The 21,761-nt window shown below is 43.3% G+C and overlaps 1 protein-coding gene across 3 annotated transcripts in view; it reads right to left on the reverse strand.

The window, feature by feature from the left end:
* ARHGEF28 (Rho guanine nucleotide exchange factor 28) overlaps positions 1–21,761 on the reverse strand; it is a 319,328-nt gene that overhangs the window by 147,169 nt on the left and 150,398 nt on the right. For all 3 annotated transcript variants that reach the window (XM_044267188.1, XM_044267215.1, XM_044267206.1), the window contains exons 5-7: positions 12,035–12,218; positions 9,448–9,628; positions 7,695–7,767 (exon numbers count right to left, since the gene is read on the reverse strand). In XM_044267188.1, coding sequence (XP_044123123.1) covers positions 7,695–7,767; positions 9,448–9,628; positions 12,035–12,218 — 438 coding nt within the window. The remainder of the gene's footprint in view (positions 1–7,694; positions 7,768–9,447; positions 9,629–12,034; positions 12,219–21,761) is intronic.

Raw genomic sequence — 21,761 nt, forward strand, 5'->3', positions numbered from 1 at the left:
CTTAAGCTTATTTCAATTGTATTAGACTCCTGATACAATCAGGCTCCATTAATGCTAGTCCTTGCCTCTAGCCTGCTGATGTGACCCAGCTACAGCCAGTATCCACAGTACATCTGAACAGAGTTTGTTACATCTGGATGAGTTCTGAAGAAGCTGAGATTCCTTCCAGCTCAAGCTAAGATTCTCCTGATAGGTGGGGGAGGCAAAGAGAAGAATTTATCTTCATGTGTGAGAAAACACCAGTATTGCAAGAACAAACAAAATGAGCATCATATCAACTTGATATCCTATTTTTATACTTGGCCCTTTGATGATGAAACTCCCTCTCTTCTGTGGGTAGGAGGAGAAAGTAGATTGGCAAAGTAAGCCTTTAAAGGAAGCGCAGAAAAAGCTGAGCTGTTCTGTAAGATGAAATGAACAATTCCAAATCACTTCCCAGGGCTGGAAAGTAAGTACATTCCCTGGGTATGATTTGTATTGTCTCGAAAATGTTAAAATACTTGACATTCAGGTAAACAATGCTGATCAAGTCCTTGGATGGATATTCCATTGTGGGGTTAAGATAAGAACTCCGCGTCCAACTAGTAACCACCCCCATAGATCAGCCTAATTACCATCCTGAAATCCCCACACTGCAGGTCCCAGCAACCGTCCTGGTGGAAAGGACCTGCATCTTGACAGACATTGGAACCATATTCATCACTTCTAAAAAAAAGTACTCAGTTACAGTATTTAAAATGAAGGCTCTTGGAAAGGAAATCTTGCATTGGAAAAGCCCTCTTGTTTCCCCATAGTTCACAGGAGACACTCAAAGAAGGAGACTCCCCCACCCAACTCCCTCTTCACATTTCACTCACCCAGAGCACACAGAGAAGGGCTGCATCTTCATCTAAGGAACGGTTCAAACAAAAAAATCTGCTCACCTTGTTACTATGGCAGGAAGAGCTACGTCTCGGTATCCCAACACATGCACGATTACCACCAAATCCACCCCAGCACGTGTTACAACTTGCACTTGTAACGAGCTAGCTTTGCTACGATGCTTCCCCGTGGCTAAGCATCAACGGGCAGATACTAGTCCGGGGGCTCTAGCTGTATTTGCTCATTTAAGCCTCACTAGAAGTATTAAATGATACGCCCAAGTCATCATTTTGCACAAAAGGAAACACAGCTGAACAACCTGCACCATGTCCAGAAGCCAGATCATGGCAGAGCTGAGGTTCCAGCAGAGTCTGCCTATAGCCTGGTGTGTGTCATCAAGGCATGCCTGTACATGTGGGTCATAAATCTTCCTTGTAAGAACTTTATGAGACAGGTCAGTCATGTGGAAGAAAGCTCATTTCAAGGCAATGATTCCAATTTTGCACTTCTCCATCGCGCAAATGCTGGAGAGACATCTCCACCAGCAGCCCCAAGACTATATAGCTGAGTGTTCTGGTACCTAAGGGTGGTGGATAGGTTACAGGCTGAGAGGTCAGAGTACATGGGCCTGACCTTCTGACTACCTGGGCAAGCTGCCTCACCTCAGACAAGTTACGTGATCTCTCTGTGCTTCCACTTCCTTGTGCATAAAATTGGGAAAACCCACTCCCGACACCCAGAAATGTCCCTCTCCATAACCACTGACCAGTGCATGCCATGAACGCCCCAACTTTGCTTCGCTCACAGCAGCATTCCCAACACCTAGAACAGTGCCAGCCCTCCACAAATACTAGAGGGCAGTTCTGTAACAGTCAGCTCCTCGAGATGCGGGTTTTTGCCTTTGCTATTTCAGTTACTGCTATGTCATCAGTGCTTAGAACACTGCCTGTCAGCAAGTGAGCACTCCAACGTTCACTGGACAGGTAAGTCAGTGAGCCTGCAGGACACTCGACGGCCTGCCTGGGCTGTGCCTTGTGCTTGGATCCACAGACTCTCCCGCCTTTCTCACGGGGTCATGAAGTAGAAGCCGCTCTGCCCTGCAGGGAACTTCCGCTTCAGCCCTGCAGAAACGGAGTCTGCCTCCCGTCCTTTGTGACTACACCTCAAACTCCAGTCCCAGCTTCCCCTCTCCTTGTGAATGAAAATATGGAACATAATTAATGGAGAGAAAAAGTGGGGGGAGGGACTATTAACACAGAAGTTGAGACAGCCAGTCACACATGGTTTGGGTTTGATCTGGTTGTGGTTTCTTTAATTAACTACACAAGAATATGAAACAAAATGGAGTCACGTTAACAGTCAACGGGATTGCGGTGGTTCTGTCTGTTTTACAGCCCCAGAGACTCAAGGCAGTCACAAGGCTTCCAAACAACACCAGAAAGCGCAGCGGGGTGTGTGGCGCGTCAGGACAGTCAGGACAACTACGAGTTTTACAAACACAGACACCCCCAAGCCCAGCTCCCAGTGTGAGCATTACCTACTACTGTACTAATGGATGTGGAGGACCCAGGTGATGGTGAAAGGGAAGGAAAGGGCAGGAGCAGTGGACATGAGAAAGAGCAGCAACCACCTGTTCCTTACCCAGACCACCTCCATGAGATGGTCCAAGAACCATGAAAAGGATATTCTTCCATGAACCACTGAGAGAAGTTTTTTTTTTTTTTTTTTTTGACAGAGAGGGAGAGATCACAAGTAGGCAGAGAAGCAGTCAGAGAGAGGAGGAAGCAGGCCCCCTGCTGAGCAGAGAGCCCGGATGCGGGGCTCGATCCCAGGACTCTGGGATCATGACCTGAGCCAAGGTAGAGGCTTAACCCACTGAGCCACCCAGGCGCCCCCAATGAGAGAACTTTTACATAATGTGGCACAGGAGCCACGATGGCAGGACTTAACTAGAAGCTAAAAAACATTAAGGTACTCTCGGCTTCCACAAGGAATGGGGGTTTCATAGATGGCATTTTCAACATATTTGGTCAAAGAATCCTTATTTTTCAAAGCATCTCCCGCGACTGGGTTTTCACAATGCTTGTCAGGAAATCCTAGAAGAGGATATCAAATAGGAACAAAGAAGGCAAGGGACAAAAGAGTCAGTTGGTGGATTAATACTAATAATTAGCTTACTCCTCTGAGCAAATTAAAAAGGTGAAGACGTTTTGGTCATTTCGTCCATTTGGAGTAACTGCCCATCCTTCTGGGAGTATGATTACAGTTATGAACTATGGAAACATAACTGGCTTGCTGACAATAATGACACCATTTATCACCCTAATGGGGACAGGAAAGCCCATCTCCAGGACAACACTCTCATCTTTTAACCGATGGCAGCTACAGATACAAGCTTAGGGTTTCCTCCTCCACTCTCTGCCCCTGGAGAAACATAAAAACATGATCTCTTAAGAATCTTCTAGTAGGGGAAAAAAAAAAAGAATCTTCTAGTATGGTTTCACTTATTTGTGGAGTATAACAAATAGCATGGAGGACAAGGGGAGATGGAGAAGAGAAGGGAGTTGGGAGAAATTGGAAGGGGATGTGAACCATGAGAGACTATGGACTCTGAAAAACAATCTGAGGGTTTTGAAGGGGCGGGGGGTGGGAGGTCGGGGTACCATGTGGTGGGTATTATAGAGGGCATGGATTGCATGGAGCACTAGGTATGGTGTAAAAATAATGAATACTGTTATGCTGAAAATAAAAAATAAATAAAAAAAAAAGAATCTTCTAGTAGGTCATGAAGGGAAAGTTTGCTTTGGGGGTTTAAATAAGAAGGGGGGCGGGGCACCTGGGTGGCTCAGTGGGTTAAGCCGCTGCCTTCCGCTCGGGTCATGATCTCAGGGTCCTGGGATCGAGCCCTACATCGGGCTCTCTGCTCAGCAGGGAGCCTGCTTCCTCCTCTCTCTCTGCCTGCCTCTCTGCCTACTTGTGATTTCTCTCTGTCAAATAAATAAATAAAATCTTTAAAATAAATAAATAAATAAATAAGAAGGGGGAAAAAAGCAGACTTTGACATTCAAAATGCTTTGTTTTTCCAGTTGAGTTGCCTACAGGTTTATGAATGGACATAAACAGAGTAGTTTCTCTTTAGTTGACTACTGCCCTCTGCTTGAACCTGAGGACAGTCTCTAATATGTCCTCCAAGAATATACAAATCAAAGCATTGCCTAGAAGGTCTACCCAATACACACACACAAATGACTTGAAGTTGGAGCACTTGAGTTGCTGTCTTCTGCTTACTGCCTGCATGACTCCAGCTGTATTACTTTGGCTGCTCCTAGACCCATCAAACCCAGCCCATCTAAAATGGGGTACATTTTTTGCCATGATCCTGCTTCCTGTAAGGTCGATCCCAGTTAGGGACATACAAGGACTGGAGGAATCACCCTCCTCTCTCACCACTGACGCACCACCTTCGGGGCAGTCCCCACCTGTCCCTACCTCTCCATGATCATTACACTGCTGTGGTGCAGACCCTCTTCTGTATTACTTACAGCAGTGTGCCCCCCCCCATTCTCCCTAATCCCCGCCAAACGCTCGGGTCTGCACTCTACATTCTCACAGCGGCCTTTTGAAAGTAATAATCTAACCCGATTTGCTTGAAACAGCTCCCACAGCTGTCAGGGTGGAGCTCCAGTTCCTTGCCTTGTGTACAAGCCAGGTCACTATGCCTCCCTCCCAAGGCTGTTTTACTGGCAACACACACACATACACAAACACACACACCACTCCTAATCAACAGGAGTACAAAATGATCTGCATTTCCCTTGATGTATCGTGTGATTCAGAACTCTATATTGCGTACATTTCCACTGTCTGGGATTTCTTTCCTTCTGTATGATCACAGCTCCAGGGCCACCTCTTCCAGGAAGATTTCCCTGACCACTCCACCATCCCACGCCACAGATTCCTCACACCAATATTTGTATATGACTCCTGCTGGACTTACCATAATGTGCTGGGGCAGCTTGTTTTTCTGCCCCAATCCCAACTGTCAGTCCCTTAAGAGCAAAAATTTAAACACTTATTCAGACCCTACTTTGCTCTCAATTAGTTTAAAGGTGGATTAGAAGGGAAGAAAATACACAAGTAAAAATGACCAGAAAACAAAGCAAGGATGAGAGCTTCATAAATAAGGATCACAAAAAAAAATGCAGTCAGCAGTACCCTACACATATGCAGGCCAGAAACTTAGAACCAAGTTTTTGGTTTTTGTCAACCAGCTACAAGAAAAACACCTGGTAAGTTACAGGTAGAGCAATAAATGCAAGTCAAACATTCAGGAGAAGGCAGCATTCCTGACAGGAAACCAGAAAGAGGTTTCTCCTACAGGTTTTTAAGAGAAAGCACAAGGTGACCCACCACCTCCTTAGGCAGGCAGGAACTGCCCCCCTGCAAACTCCAACCCACGAGTACATCATCTAGAGAACACAGATGTGAGGGCAACTCCATGGGGGCCCAAGCAGGTCCAGCCTAAACAGCAAGCCCAGCTGCTGAACTTAATCCAGAAGTGTGTGTGGGATGGATGGGCCCCACAGACTTCCAACAACTTGCTACAAACCTTCCTTACCCAAGATTACTTTTATTTTTTTTAAGATTTTATTTATTTACTTGACAGAGAGAGAGAGAGGACAAGCAGGGAGAGTGGGAGAGGGAGAAGCAGGCTTCCCACTGAGCAGGGGGCCCGATGCGGGCCTTGATCCCAGGACCCCAGGATGATGACCTGAGCCGAAGGCAGACGCTTAACCATTGAGCCACCCAGGTGCCCCATCCAAGACTACTTTTTAACAAACATGGGGGCCAAGAGTTGAAGATTTTACTACCTGACAAATAAGTGAAATCCAACTCGTTTATGTTGTCAGACACAGGCAGAATCAAAACTATTCACCAGCAGTCAATTTTGGTGGCTTCAGGCAAGGGTCTTGCCCTACTTTTTCTCCCTAACCCCAGCATCCAGCATGGTGGTTCTCAGCCTTATCAGACTATTGTCCCTTTACACATAACAGATATTTTATAATGTCCCTCCACTCTCCTGAAATGGAATAATGTAACCATACCTTAATATATATGACCTCATCCTCACACATAATTTCAAAAACAAAAAATATTCTAAAATATAAAGGAAAAGGGAAAACTTGATAATCAGATAATATAGATTTCAGTATATAAATTGTTTGCCCAAACTACCTTATAAGACATAATGACAAAGTCAGATTCCTACAACTACTAAGATTTGGGATTAAAACCAAAAAAACCAAACAAACATGAAATCAGAATCTGTCCAAGAAGTCAGGACTATTTAAGAAAAAAGATAATAATGTTCCCCAGAGGGGCGCCTGGGTGGCTCAGTCATTAAGTGTCTGCCTTTGGCTCAGGTCAAGATCCCAGGGTCCTGGGATTGAGCCACACATCAGGTTCCCTGCCTGGCGGAAGGCCTGTTTCTCCCTCTCCCACTCCACTTGCTTGGGTTCCTCTCTCACTGTGTCTCTCTCTTTATTTATTTATAAATAAAATATATAAATAAATTCTTAAAAAAATATGTTCCCCAGAATCAACACTTGTGTCTATCATGAAGACTTGCTAACAGATCAGACTTACTTATATATGGAAAAGGGAAAAAAAATTAAAAACCAGACATGAAATGCTCCTGGAGCAAATAATACATTATATGTTAATTTTTTAAAAAATGTGAAATGAAGTCGATTGCGTGCCCAGAAAAACTGCCACATTGGAGAAAACAAAGAAGTACAGGATTCCTGCAGATGAGCTAGGTTTTATATACAACTGAGGGATCAATAATGCATTATTTTCTTAAAGATTATTTTTTAATGTACTTATTTGTCAGAGAGAGAGAGAGAGAGAGCACAGGGGGAGAGAAAGAGGGAGAAGCAGGCTCCCTGCTGAGCAAAGAGCTCGATGTGGGGCTCAATCCCAGGATCCTGGGATCATGACCTGAGCACAGATACTTAACCAACTGAGCCACCCAGGTGCCCCTCAACAGAATTAAGAATATAGCTCTTGGGGCACCTGGGTGGCTCAGTGGGTTAAAGCCTCTGCCTTCGGTTCAGGTCACGATCCCAGGGTTCTGGGATCGAGCCCCGCTTTGGGCTCTCTGCTCAGCAGAGAGCCTGCTTCCTCCTCTCTCTCTGCCTGCCTCTCTGCCTGCTTGTGATCTCTGTCCGTCAAATAAATAAATAAAATCTTTTTTTTTTTTTTAAAGAATATAGCTCTTGCTGGGGACTCCCCAAGTAGCTGTGAACACTCAGTCTCAGAAGCCCCATGAGGACTGTCAACAACTGTGTGGGACCACCTGGGTTGGGTATAACGGTCTGCACCCTGCAGCTCATCCAGCCACCCCTGCCTTCAGGCCTGTATGCCAGTCGTCATCTCCATCCCCTTCAAGACCAACTAGCCCAGGGCAGAGCAGGGCTCCACAAAGATGGAATGAGCTAAGGGGCCAGTGACTGAGGAAGGACAGCCATATTCTCTTTATGTTCAAACTTGCACATGAGGAGAAGACACTGACTCAGGAGAGTAGCCTTAAGATCAGGAGGGTGGCAAGGCCTGGTCAAGGGCACTCAGTAAATGCTAATTGAATAAAAAGTGGCAGCAGATTACATCGTTCAACTCTGTTAGAGGAACCAAGGTCCTTGTGTCCCGCAGTCCTGATCCTGTTTGCAAGTCCCCTGGTCCCTGCCACCTTCACAGCCCACTTCAACCACCAGTTAACTTGTTAGTCCTCGGCACTTTCTGGGTTCCTTGGGGCGGGGAAGGAGCCTGTGTACCTTCTTCAGTTTCTGCAGCACTGGATGGTTTGTCTCCTCTTTCCTCTGGCCTGGCTTCTTGATCTTCAAGAGTCTAAGAAAGAGAAAAAAAAAAAGTCAATGAAAACAATCAGTGGCTTTAGATATGTGACAAGGAGATGGAAATCACAAACATGGGTCTGGGAGCTGGGACAGGCCAGCCAGTCTGGGGAGGTCTGGAAAGACAGGGTGGGTAAAGCTGCTTGGAGTACACGCAGGTAGCACCCAGGAAGATGAGGAGAGACACTTGGGGGAACCGAGAGGCACGGGCTACAAATGTCCCTGCCATGAATCTTCTAGTGTCCTACATCACAAGCAGAAGGGCCTCAGGCACATAATGCATGAACCAAAAAAGGGGCCAGAAGAACAGAAAATCTTGAAACTGGAAACCAGAGTTACTGTTTCTGCAGGTGCCCATCCTGAGCAACCCCTCCCCATGCCATAAGACAGGAATCTGGGGGGCAGGACCCCCATCACAGGGAGGACCCAGGTTGTGCACAGGCCTTGCTTGGCAAGCCAGTGTATGCTGGTGCAGGTTGACCTGGATGAGAGCAAGTTGGGGGCCTCAGAGACAAAGTGCCCTCTTGGAGCTCTTAGCATTTTCTTTTCAAATGGTTACTGCCTGGTCAGTGAACGATGAAGAGCCACAGAATTATATACTGATGTGCCAAACAGTGAAACAGCCCAACACTGCATCCACGCATATTCCCAAGCAGACACATAGGCACCCTTGAGCAGGGAGCCCTACAAATGGCCCAGACCCCTGAATACTCCTGGGCATCTTATTAATTAAACTCAGTCTATCAAGCGCCTTGCTCTTGACCATTTCAGAACAACATTCTGAGCCCACAATAACAAGAGCAACAAAAAGCCAAGAAAATATACACAGTTAACCAAACCACAAAGGGGAGGAAACAAGTGCCCACTCACCTGCACCCCGCCCCCACCTGCCTTACTCACAAGATGCAGTATTGTCTCTTCTAGGCCCCATCATGGAATTACAGGGTGGACCAGAGCAGGTATGTACTGGGAAGCACCATAGAGGTGGGAGCCTGAGTGCCTAGGGTCCTAAAAGGTCTCACCACTCAGGCTCAAGGCCCAACACAAGCAGCCCACATGAGTACCTGGAGTCAGCCCTCGCCCTGAAACCCTAGTCTTCCGGTGAGGGTAACTGCTAAGCCTACCTAAAAAGGGCATCAGAGAATGCTGCTTCCTGATTACAAAACAAAAATGAAATAGGAAACTACTTTTTTTTTCATGGGGTGTATTAAAACAATTTTTATTCTTTTTAGTAAATTTGGATGCAATTGTAGGACACTTAAATTTCCTAGTTGCCTTATTAATTTTAGCCAAGTTCTAGAACTAAATTCTCAACATTCTGATTAACAGGAAAAACTGTTATGAGGAGAGAACTAAAACATGACTGAAAAATGTAGCTAAGGGAATGTGTGGATGGTTCAGTTGGTTAAGCGGCTGCCTCCGACTCAGGTCATGATCCCGGGGTTTTGGGATTGAGCCCTGCATTGGGCTCCCTAATCATCAGGGAGCCTGCTTCTCCCTCTGCCTGCTTCTCCCCCCACTTGTGCTCCCTCCCTCATTGACAAATAAATAAATAAAATCTTTACAAAAAAAAAAGTGCTACTCTCCAAAACACGGTTCCCAAAATAATGACATTGCAGTGTGTACTCTCAAGGAATGTGAATTATTATACACCAGAATGAACAGACATACACACCTTGAGGAGAAAGGCTCTGTCCCAGTAGTATTTCCTGAAGAGTTTAATATCTGCCTCCAACAAATGCTCGGCTGTGTGGTTTAGCGTCAGGGTCAACGTCTCTGATGAGTGAAGATACTGCAGGAAAGCTTGTTCACTGAGCTGCACTCTGGAGAAGCCTGGGGAACGTCTGCCCTGGAAACTGAAATGTCACAAATCAAAACCCACTGGCAGTTTCAGAGACATCAGCCCCAACATCCCACTACCCCCACGGCCCCCAATTACCAATCCAGCTGGCAAAATGATCCATGAAAGCCACCTACTGACAACAAATACGTAAGATCATGTAAACAGACACTAATAATAAAGCCACTTTCTTCCCCTACATAAGTTGCCAAGTGAGGAGCTACTCACATACACTACATACTTTACCCGTCACTTGTAGCACGAATGAAACTACTGACTTCTAAACGTCGTATTTTACTGCAATATTTCATTCTCTTTTCAATTCAAAAAGAGGCCCTCTTGCTTTAACAGGGTCACATGTGGTAGAACAAATTAGCTGGCAGCCAACAGCTTATTAGGTGATTACAGTGAAAAACAGATAATGATCTCCAGGGAACACAGTGAGGTTTGGAGGTTACAAACAAGTGGGTTATTCATAGCACACTGGTCCACTGTTGTAAATCATTTTATCATGCATATTAAAAGACACATATATTGGATTTTGTTGTATTTGTGAAAATACCCATAAACAAAGAAACAATATTCCCAAACTAAATTCTTGAAAGTAAACTTACTTTCTGTTCTGTTTTGGCCAACAACTGCACATTTATTAGCTACACATAGGCGTCACAGTTAGTATACTATTCTGGATGGCTCGCAAGGTCATGCGATTGCAGCAGTGAAGGAGCATCAGGAGGAAAATGCGAGTGCTTCCAGAGGGCAGCCCACCTCATGTTGTCACAGACCCACAGACCGCTCCCAGATTCCTCACTTCACAGAGATAGCTCTATGCCTCCTTCCTCTTCTTACATGGCCCTATTTTATTAATGAATGTACACCTCACGAAAATATAATACACTTCCAACCAAATAAATGCTATCTCCATCATATGGAGCACTAAAAAGAGATTCCTGCACTCTAAGATTTGGGGTATCTCTCCATACTCCTCATATTAATTACTAAAATCCTCTAGAAAACAACTTCCCATGTTAACATGTCACTGAAATAAATGGACTCTGAGCCTGAGCCAAAAGATTGTTATTAATTTAGAAAATGAAAGTTTCACCATATACTCAGAATTTAGCTGACAGTCTACTAATACCATTCATGAATAGATCTGTTAGATGTGCAAACCTTTAAAGTATGTAATATCTTCCAGTCCTGGAGACAGTAGAAAGGTACTAGGCTACCCAAGATGAAGTCAGCCAGGACTTTGATCTAACAATGAACCATCCACAATGACTAAGTCAAAGAAAGCAGGACTGCCTTAGCTTCTTGGGCCAAGCAAGTAGGGTCACGTTAGAATCAAAAAAAGGACAATTCCTTATGATGGGCTCTTCCACTGCTTGGTGGTCATGTGACTAACGCAGAACAAAAATAAACAGAAAGTTCTACTCTAATATTCATTTATGTACCATTAAACCATAAATTAATTGAGTTTCATGAGCCAAACAAGAAAAACCAGTCTATCAAGACATACCATATAATAGTACTCTGATGATATTTAATATTTATGCAGTACTTTGTAATTTTCAAGGTACTTTCCCATTTATTTTTAACACCTGTTACGTCAAGGAAATCACTACATATGAATCCTCTTGTCATGGGAATAATGGCCAAAGTCAAGGAAATCACTATATAAAAATTCCCTTTTCATAAGTATAATGACGAGTCTCAACTATTCTAGGTAATAAACCACACATTCCTCATTCAGTGAAAATGCTGATAATCATGAAGCACATAAGAAACTTTACACTTCTTTTATTATTTCCTTTACATTACTTCATTAGATCCCAATAGCCACATTGTCTCTTAGGGTATGTCTGTTATTGACTCAACAATCATTTATATTCTTTCAATGAGTGTCATACGCAAAACTGTATTAGAAATACTACAGTAGGTAAACAAATACTTTCAGCCCTCGAGTGATACAGAAGGGAAACCTAGGTAACAAATGATGCCTATATTTAAAATTATAAGCTACGATTAATATTGTAAATTAGTCCTTTTGATCACCATAGTGTATATTATTCATAATCATTAAAGATCCTAACATGGATGGCTTTCTGAAGCATTGTTACTTAAGGTGATACCTGAAAGGTAAGTAGGACTTGGGCAAGTATTTCCCAACTTTTTCCTTGATTACAGTCCCCTACACAGCCCTTAAAGACATGTCTTCTCTAACTCCCTCTCCATGAAATGTTGATACCAAATATGTCTGTACAAAATACTCATGTACTTTGTACTCTATACATGAGAATCAATGGCAAAAGAGAAACCAACAAGAGCTTATGGTCTGGTTATTTCAATTCTCCCACAGTTCTTGGAACACTTTATAGGAACCGATCAAGAGAGAATTAATCCATCAAGTAGCCAAACTCACTTTGTGATGTCTTCAACCAGCTTGGAGTGTCCAGCTTGTAAAGCTAAGTCTAATGGTGTGGCACCTTCTTCGTTGGGTAAAGACAAAGCCTGAACTCCCCCAGGCAGGCACAAGAGGAAATGAGAGAGCTTAGGTAGGCCCCATCTCATAGCCAGGTGTAGAAGAGACTCTCTGCATAAAGAAACTGAGAATAAAAACAAATGGTATTAGTTCTTTCACTTGCAAAAATGTGCCTTATATGTTTTATCTCTAATACCATAGATTTAGACATAATAAGAATGTCAGAACTGGAAGGAACCATCAAAAGCATGTAATCCAAATACCTTATTTTATTTTATTTTATTTTTTAAAGATTTTATTTATTTATTTGACAAACAGAGATCACAAGTAGGCAGAGAAGCAGGCAGAGAGAGAGAGGAGGAAGCAGGCTCCCTGCTGAGCAGAGAGCCCAATGCGGGACTCGATTCCAGGACCCTGAGATCATGACCTGAGCTGAAGGCAGCAGCTTAACCCACTGAGCCACCCAGGCGCCCCAAATACCTTATTTTAATTAGGCTCCATACACTGTGTGGACCCCAATGTGGGGCTTGAACTCACAACCCTGAGATCAAGACCTGTACTGAGTGAGATCCAGAGTCAGACACCCAAGCGACTGAGCCACCCAGGCGCTCCTATTTTACTGCTGAGGACAGGGCCAGTGATTTGCCCAAAGGTAGGCAGCCAAGAGGTGCTTGGCGGGTCTGCCCATTGCTGGTACAGTGCTATTTCCACCCACTACAGCACACATTCACATTCCCTTTCACTTGTGCAGAAGTCAGCAAGGGAAAACGAGTGCTAGGAGCACACCACTCTTTCAAAACACGAAGCTGCTCTTGAAGGACACGCTGTTACTTCCGGAGGGCAGTGTCTCAGAGGCCACAACCATAAGGGAGTCCTTGTTCCCATTCATGAGCCAGAGATGCTCCTCCCCTGATGAGAAGGTAGGGCAGAAACGGGCTTCCCATGTCCAGAAAACTTGAGACCATGGTCGTTCTCCAACTTCACGGAGGAGCTCTGGTCCATCTATTAGATTCCTGGGACTGTTTCAGGGCTGGCAAACGGCCCTAATGCTTTGCTTCAACGGCTCAGCCTGGGGCCTCTTCACATGGCCCTTGACAAAGGGCTCTTGGTTAATCTGTGTTCTGAGTTTTCACTGTGGTTTGCAGCTTTCACATTAAGGGGTACATATCATTGTAGAGGCTGAGGGGTTTTATTATTCTCAAAACCTAATACAACCTCTGACAAACTGAAGTTGTCTAGTGTTTGTGGAGCTGAATGGAAACTGTTAAAATTGCTGTCATTTGTGTATGGTCAAATTGCCTTATTTGCATATAGTTTGTACACCTGTATTTCTACTGCAATACTCAGTGCCTGGAACACAGCTGGCTCATGATAAATATTACACTGGAAATATGGAAAAGAATAAATTTGTTTACATTAAAAAAAAAGGTAGACTCATAAACTCCTCAGATATCAAGATATGCCTTAAAACAAACCTTATCGTCATGAACTAAACCTAAAAATCCAAACACTCAAGATCTGCTGGAATGCACACAATGAGAATGTGAATTACATCTACCCTCAAGCTGAATGATGTTATTGGCTGCAGCTATAATGGGAAGGATGTCTAGGGCACACTGTATTGCACTTGATTTTCTGGCAGGAAAAGCCAGAGGGGAGGGACCCCTTCTGTTTTCTACCCCAATACAGTGCCCTGCACATGTATGGATCTAAAAATACCTGCATATTGAATGTATGAATGAATGAATGAATAAATAAATATATGACCAAGGGGGCTCCTTCCCTCATTAGTTACCCAGGAAAGTGAGCTTTAGGGATATGGCTGCAGCTGCCACTTGGAGCACCTATCATTCTTAGTTCCATCTCTGGTACCTTGATTAAAATCTGTGAACAAAAGCTACTTACTATCTCAGACTTTGAACACTGAGGACAAAAAACTACTTCTCCACAAGTCGGAGGTCTGCATTAATATGACTTTACCTTTCCATTGTCTTCATTAGCATAACTTCACTACTCCAGGAGATTCTTCCCAGGGCAAATGATGGTCTGTTCATCATTCCTTTAAGACCCATCAACTCCTCTGTAAAAAGCATCCGTTTGAGCCCTAAAACCAATCTATATTATACCACGATCCTTATCCTCTCCTAATCCAACTCCCTGCCTAGCCCACACCCGCTTCTCTGCATTGGAAGACTATCATTAAACCAACCTTCAAATTCTCATTAAATTCCAACCCTGCCCTCACCCCCACCAAAAGCCTGCTGAGGCTGCATGGAGGCAGCCTTCCTGCCTCCCAACCAGGCCAGGCAGTTAGCTCAGCTCTGTCTCTCCAGCGGACTGTGGGGATGCTATCTGGGGAGCCAGCATCCAACCCCACTCTAATTTGAAACAATCAGAAGGAATTACGCCACTGCACAAATGCAGAAGAAACTGCTTAGCTTACATTTTTAGTGGTTTATACTATTTCTTTATCCGGATCAAGAAGGTGAAGTGTTCTATTTCAAATTTGTAACTAGGCCCTCGAAGTGAAATGCCACTAACTCCACTGTGCATTTGCTCTATCACCTGTCTGTGTGACACAGCACAGACACACGCCCCCAACCCCATGCAGGCCAAATAACATCTGAAATGCCAAAACATCTAAAGACAAAGCAGTGCACACCTGCCAGATATCTGCTTAATATGCCTGATATCTTCAAAAGGCTATTGAAGAACTTATCTCTGCTTTACCCTTTAAGTTTTTGACCTTTAAACTCATTTTATTAGAAGGTAGTGCTTTCATACTTAACAGACTCCTGACAAGGCATGTTTGAGAACATTTCCATTTTTTTTCCCCCTTCTTAAGTAATAAGGAGGAAGAAACTGTTCAGATCAGGTAACAAAGCAAATACAAATGCACAAGGACACTCCCCAACACGTATGTGGGCATGAGCTCACAACCGGCCACCCTCGAATGGAATTTCAAAGTCATAGATCCCAATCTCAATTGGGTAAGAAACACTGCATGGCTGCATGGCTGTATGAGATACTATTTTCTTCCAAGACAAAGACCAAAAGGGAACATCAAAACCGTCTGCATTCCCTTTTAAAATAAAACTACTGGTAAAGTAGTAGTTTACCAGTATGGGGTCAACCATTTAAATGGAACTCCATACATCGCCTGGGGCAGTACCCCAGATACCCTTGAACCTGGGAAGGAGTTCACTCCATTCTACCTGTGTGGGTGGCAGGAGTTTTTCTCCTTTGGAACACCTTCCAGGCATGTTCTGTTAGCCCAGCTCCTCATTCCCTCCCTGGGCTCCAATCTCACATCTAGTTCACAGAGGAGCAAAGCAAACTTGCAGGAAAGAACAGCTCACTGCTGAAACTGTTCCTCCTTCTCAATCTGTCCACTTCTGGAAAGGTGGGAAGGCAGGGGTAGAAAGGATCTTCTGATGTTTGAAGGAAACAAATAAGAAGCTGACCAAGATGGTTTGAGAGAGCCTTCTCATTCGGTTTGAAAGTTCAGAGCCCAGAATCAGGCAAAGAGCCTGAAATAGGAAACACCATGACATATATAAATAATTCTGCTTGTTATAGAGTTTCAGATTCTTAACAGCGGTCGGGAAAACAAGCTGTGAAAAGGGGTTATACAATCTGGCAGAATGGGGAGGAGGTGTGTTTAAAATTATTTTTAACCAAATAAATATGTCTCTTCCTGTGTAGCTAATGTCAGGAGTTATGTGAACTAATGTTACTAAAACAGAATTACTTGTAATTGTTCTAATAGCAAACATGAGAAGGTATGACCTGTCACATCCTGGGAGCAAAATCACCCAGACACAAAGAGGAAGTGAGTAGGCTGTGCCATTCAATCAGCATTTCCCATCACGGCATAAAGGGAGTCCACTGGACCCAGAGAGGGATGGAGGCTCAAAGCCTATGCCTCTCGTTCTGCCACACCTCAGTTTCTGCGCCCAGAAAATAAGGCGATCACATCAGAGATCCAAGGTCCTGAGAATATTCATCCCAGCCTGACTTACTGAGGATCAAGGATGCAGGAAATACAGCCCACCCTAAAGGTCTTCCGACAGTGTTCAAGCACAGGGGCTCAAGTAGCTGGTGAGGCTGTTGCAGAAGGAAAGTGATTTTATATACTGTTCAGTCCAAATTCGGGACCATTGTAGCTTCACAAGGTCTGGAGACAGCAGAATATGTAAAAATAAATTACCAAGTCCATAGGAACTCACAGTCATGGCTACAGGAAATGTAAATGGGTATAACCACTTTGGAAAATACATTGCCATCATAGAATAAATCTGAAGAAACTGAAGTCTTCAGTGATTAAGCATTTCCACTCCTACATATAAACCCTAGTGAGCACCATGCTTTGCATGTCACAGCAAACACACATAAAAATATATAACTGTCCAAAAACAGAAGGGATCTCAACATCCACCAACAATAGAATAAACTGCAGTATAATCACACTAGTATCCTAACATCAATAAAAAAGTACAGACTAACATAGAAAAAAACTAAGAAATATACTGTTGTTGCAGAAAAGTCACAAAAGAGTTCACAGAATATGTTTTGGTTAATACAAAATTTTACAAAGTGAACAGCTAAGGCATACTATTTAAGAACACACAGGTAGTAGAAATTTACGGAAAAGCAAGGAAACAGTTACTCTACAAGTGGGCATCATTTCTCTAGGACAAAGAGGAGACCATGAATGGAGCTACTTCTGGGGTCCAATGGTGCCTATGTCTCCCCACCAACACACACAGGAAGCCGTGTTTAAGGCTCACCCTAGGACAATTAAAACAGAATTTCCAGGGTTGGGACCCAAGCCTTACTTTTTCCCAAAGATTCCCAAGTTATTCTAATACAACACCAGAGTTAAGATCTGCTACTTTCTCTAAGTAAGTGGTTAACAAAATACCTGGCAATGCTTTTTTTATACCACTGTCTTCCCTATCATCTCTTAAGATCTATTAGCTAAAAATTTCAACAATGAATAATAACAAAAAAAAGTTTGTGACTTTCACAAGTTACTCTTAATCTACAATACTTGCTCCCAAACCAAGATATATCCTTAAACACTTAAGCAAAATATTAAAGATAAGTGTGAGTAGGCAATAATCTAGAAACAAATGCTTTTATCTTATTTTATTTTTTGAGATTTTATTTATTTGACACAGAGGGACACAGAGAGAGAGGGAACACAAGCAGGGGGAGTGGGAGAGGGAGAAGCAAACTCCGGCCAAGCAGGGAGCCGATGTGGGGCTTGATCCCAGGACCCTGGAATCACGACCTGAGCTGAAGGCAGATGATTAATGACTGAGCCACCCCGGCGCCCCAGCAAATGCTTTTAAATGCAGTTTAATTCAGGAGTACTTCTACTTTGTAGGATTTACTGATGTTTCACAACAACTAAGTGGAGCCGTTGAAATGTATTCAATACTGTAAGGTCTCAATTTTTGCATCTAAGTCATTCAGTAGACAAACACTAAATGAAACTAGTATTCAATGCCAGTACTATATGCCAGATCTTGTAGATGTAAAGATTATCTTTGAATACCATATTGCCGCCCACTTTTCTTTGGAATAAATATCCGGCCCATGAAACCACTGACTGATGAGTTGCAGCTCTAGGCATAGACACAGAGTATGAACAGAAATAAGGAAAGTATTGGACCTACTACCTCCCTCATGTATGATGACTTGAAAATTGAGACGTTTATCCAATAGCAAAGGGATGAGGAAAAACTAAAGAGAATGAAAAAAATATTTTATGGAACACAGAAGAGAATATGTGGTATGAGCATCACATACAATCTCCTATTTTTTCAGGACTCTCAGTGAAATAGGAGAGATCATGTACTATGGCATTTTTCATTCAAGTGGTCTAATCAAGAGCTTTGGTGCATTAAAAAAATCACTTCTCCACCGAGAAGATCAGAGGTGGTTAAGTCCAAAATGGAAACTGAAAATATAAACAGTTTCATAGGAAAGATATTGAAACAGAACGGCCAAAGGAGCACAATACCAACATGGCAGGTATGGCTGGACAGTAAAGGCAATGGGAGAAGAAGAGAAGTGCAACAAGCCCAAGGGTGGGTTCTAGCTTCCTGATACGTCTTTTCTGCATCAGGCATATTTGAGACACTCAGATGACAACTCCTGACTGCAAGTCTGGGAAAACACCAATCACACAGTTTCATTCCATCAAATTCACATTGCTGTATGTGATGCTGGAATGCAGTTTATGGAGTCTGCCTCTCTTTTAGGCTGGATATACTTTATTTTACCTTGTGGAACTAGTACTAAATCAGTTGAAACATTAAAAAGTCCTTATTGGGGAACCTGGGTGGCTCCGTGGGTTAAAGCCTCTGCCTTCGGCTCAAGTCATGATCCCAAGGTCCTGGGATTGAGCCCTGCATCAGGCTCTCTGCTCAGCAGGGAGCCTACCTCCCTCTCTTTCTGCCTGCCTCTCTGCCTACTTGGGATCTCTGTCAAATAAATAAATAAAATCTTAAAAATAAAAGAAGTCCTTATCAGAACTCAAAGACGGCAATCCAATTTCTGGCCTGCACTATCTGGGGACATGTCAAGACTAAACTATGCAATGTACACATCAATAGAATCTATTAAGAATCTGGTCACAATACTGCATAGTGCAAAGGCAGACAGACAGAAGAGTTGAAAGATCTGGATTTGAACACTTACAGAAATGTAGCTGTGGAAAGACCCCTTAATTCTCAACCTTTAAGGGGCTTAATGGAGAAGCTGAGTGTTATCTTCCCAGCCTACTACCCAGGAGTGTCAGGGGGACATAATGAAAATACTGTATAAAACAAGGTTGTCAAGAACTATGAAAGCCAGTATTGGGGGGACTTCTCAGTAGTATACATTTGTCTGATATTTTCCACACAAAAATACAACTTTCACTAGATAGAGACATGGTTTACTCCAGAACAGTTTTCCTCTGGTTGTAATTTAAAAGCATAATTGAGGGGCACCTGGGTGGCTCAGTGGGTTAAGCCGCTGCCTTCGGCTCAGGTCATGATCTCAGGGTCCTGGGATCGAGTCCCGCATCGGGCTCTCTGCTCGGCAAGGAGCTTGCTTCCCTCTCTCTCTCTCTGCCTGCCTCTCCGTCTGCTTGTGATTTCTCTCTGTCAAATAAATAAATAAAATCTTAAAAAAAAAAATAAAAGCATAATTGAAGGCAACCAGATGTCTACTTAGGAGGCACTATAATTGCATCTGTGTAAGATAACAGATGTGCCATTGAGACACATGTGTGTCAGCCCCATGCCTTGGGCAGCAGGCAGTCATTAGGTGCCATAAGCAACGATTGTATCATACCTACTTTCCAGTTTGTGCATTAGATTTTTTAAAATCATTTGTTAATACTTCTTTAAGCTCTGGTTTGTGTAGACCATTTATTCATTCATTAGATATTTGCTGACAGCCTACTATGCACTGAGCATTCTTTCCCCTCACATCACAGCATAGCCTATGGAATTGCCAGGCAATCTCCCAACTGACCCTTCAGGAACCCCATTCTGTTTGGGAGACAAATAAAAATATACTGCAGTCTGATTTTTTTTAAGCTTTTATTTATTTATTGGACAGAAAGAGAGCCCAAGCAGGTTCCCCAATGAGCAGGGAGCCCAATGCAGGGCTTGATCCCAGGACCCTGAATCCCAGGACCCGGGGATCGTGACCTGAACCAAAGGCAGATGCTTAACAACTGAGCCAGCCAGGTGCCCCGCAGTCTAATTTTATTATTGACAAGCAGAAAAAAAGAATAGACTCCTCATAGCTTGGCAATGGCCTTTTGAAATCTGCACTGAGAATCTGAACTGAACCCCAACCAGGAAAGCGACTTCTTATCTGAGCGAGAAGGCATGAGTGGCAGGATCCACTCACTGCCCTTACACTGGAAGCCAGAGTCCCAAGTCCAAACGGCTAGAGTGAGAAATAGTCAACTCCATGGTTATGAGTTACAACCTCAGTGGGAAATCTCATCCCATCCCTTAGCATGAGGTGAGCAGAAGAGGAAGGGAGAGGGGATAAGCAAACAGGAAATAGGTGTTGAAGTTGCTCCCTACCTGGGATGAGGCTGAGGGTGGGGAAGTTAGAAAAAGGTCACAACTCTCGGTGGGCAGCTGTCCCATATGAATGAAAGCAAAGAAGTAAACCACCACAACCTCCTTTTTATTTAATTCTTATTCGGTGCCAATGACTGTAAGGACTTTACATTCCTTTACAGTCCTTGTTTCCATCTAACATTTAGGAAGTAACTTACGGGTATTATCTTATTTGATCCCGACAGTTAATGCACGAGGTAAAGCCTATGATCATCCCCATTTCACAGGGGCAGAAACTGAGTTCTGACACCATCAAGCAACTGCCCAAGCTCACTCACCACATGCAGCATTGAGGCTCTGAACTCAGACTCTTCCACCTCCAAAAACTAAAATTCTTACAGGCAAAGAAATACTTATGTCAAAGATAGCAAAAACAAGGGCACTAAAGACAGAACCTTGAACAAGTCAACAAAATGAGTGAGGAAACCAAACAGAAGGAACTAAGCCACTCCAAAACAAACTAAACCAATCCTAAGGGCTGGGCTTACCAGACTCTGCACATGTCAGCCTGATAGGTCACCGTGTACACACACAAACACATACACACACACACACACACACACACACACACACACACAGTACAGTCTCATGACAAACCTGCAAAATAAAAGTTGCAATAGCTACAAATCTAGGGCAGGGAAAGCAGCTATGTGGGAATCATTATGAACCAGGACCTAGGGCAGGATTACAAAAGACTGGGGGTGACGGGTGGTTCTACCTATGTCAGCCTCATGGGCACATAAAGGCCCACCTCTTACAGAGTCAAGACAAGGCCTTTCACAGTTCACTTGGCACCCATAGAGTAGAGCACTTCCAAAGGATCTGTGTTGGTCGTTTCCCTAAGAACATCTCATCACTTCTGTCTGCCTCACTCTACCTACCCTCTTCCCAAGGCTCTCCCACATAGCTCTTCAACCATCAGCCTTTAAACCTGTAAACATAGGTAGTTTCAAAGCCAATTATTTATTTTTTAGACCAAGTAATAAATGGATAGCTGCCAGCATTCAAATACTCTGACATCTAAGAAAAAAGCAAAAATTTTAATTTTTTGCCTTAAGTATTAACAGAATCCTTGGATACTGTTATTTGCAAATTCAAGTTTGGTTCCCTGAGTGCAATCAAAAACTGTCATATGCATCTTATAGGGTTTATAGGGTTTCCAGGGGAAAGAAGAATGGGTGGGACATGGCTACCCAGAGGGGAATTCCAAAACCTTCCACCATCCTGAATCCCTTGAAAAGTACATTATGGTAGGCTATTTGGAAAAAATAAGAGCTTCCAATTACTTTTTTTCCTTGAAAATTATGAGAGAGGGTGAAAGTAACCTGAATACAACCTCTGTTCTCACATCAGAGGATGTGAGAATAAATATTTAATTCTCAATTCCAATCTAAGGGCCATTGGTGCCAGATAAAAGTAGGAGACTTATTTTTTAGGGAAAACTTTAAGCTGCCTTCTCATCTTTAAAATGTAACACCTTAAAGAGAGAATGTGGTTAATGAGTTTAACTGAAAAATAAATTCAAATTA

The sequence above is a fragment of the Neovison vison genome, chromosome 1 (genome assembly GCF_020171115.1).
Source record: "Neovison vison isolate M4711 chromosome 1, ASM_NN_V1, whole genome shotgun sequence".
Lineage (NCBI taxonomy): Eukaryota > Metazoa > Chordata > Mammalia > Carnivora > Mustelidae > Neogale > Neogale vison.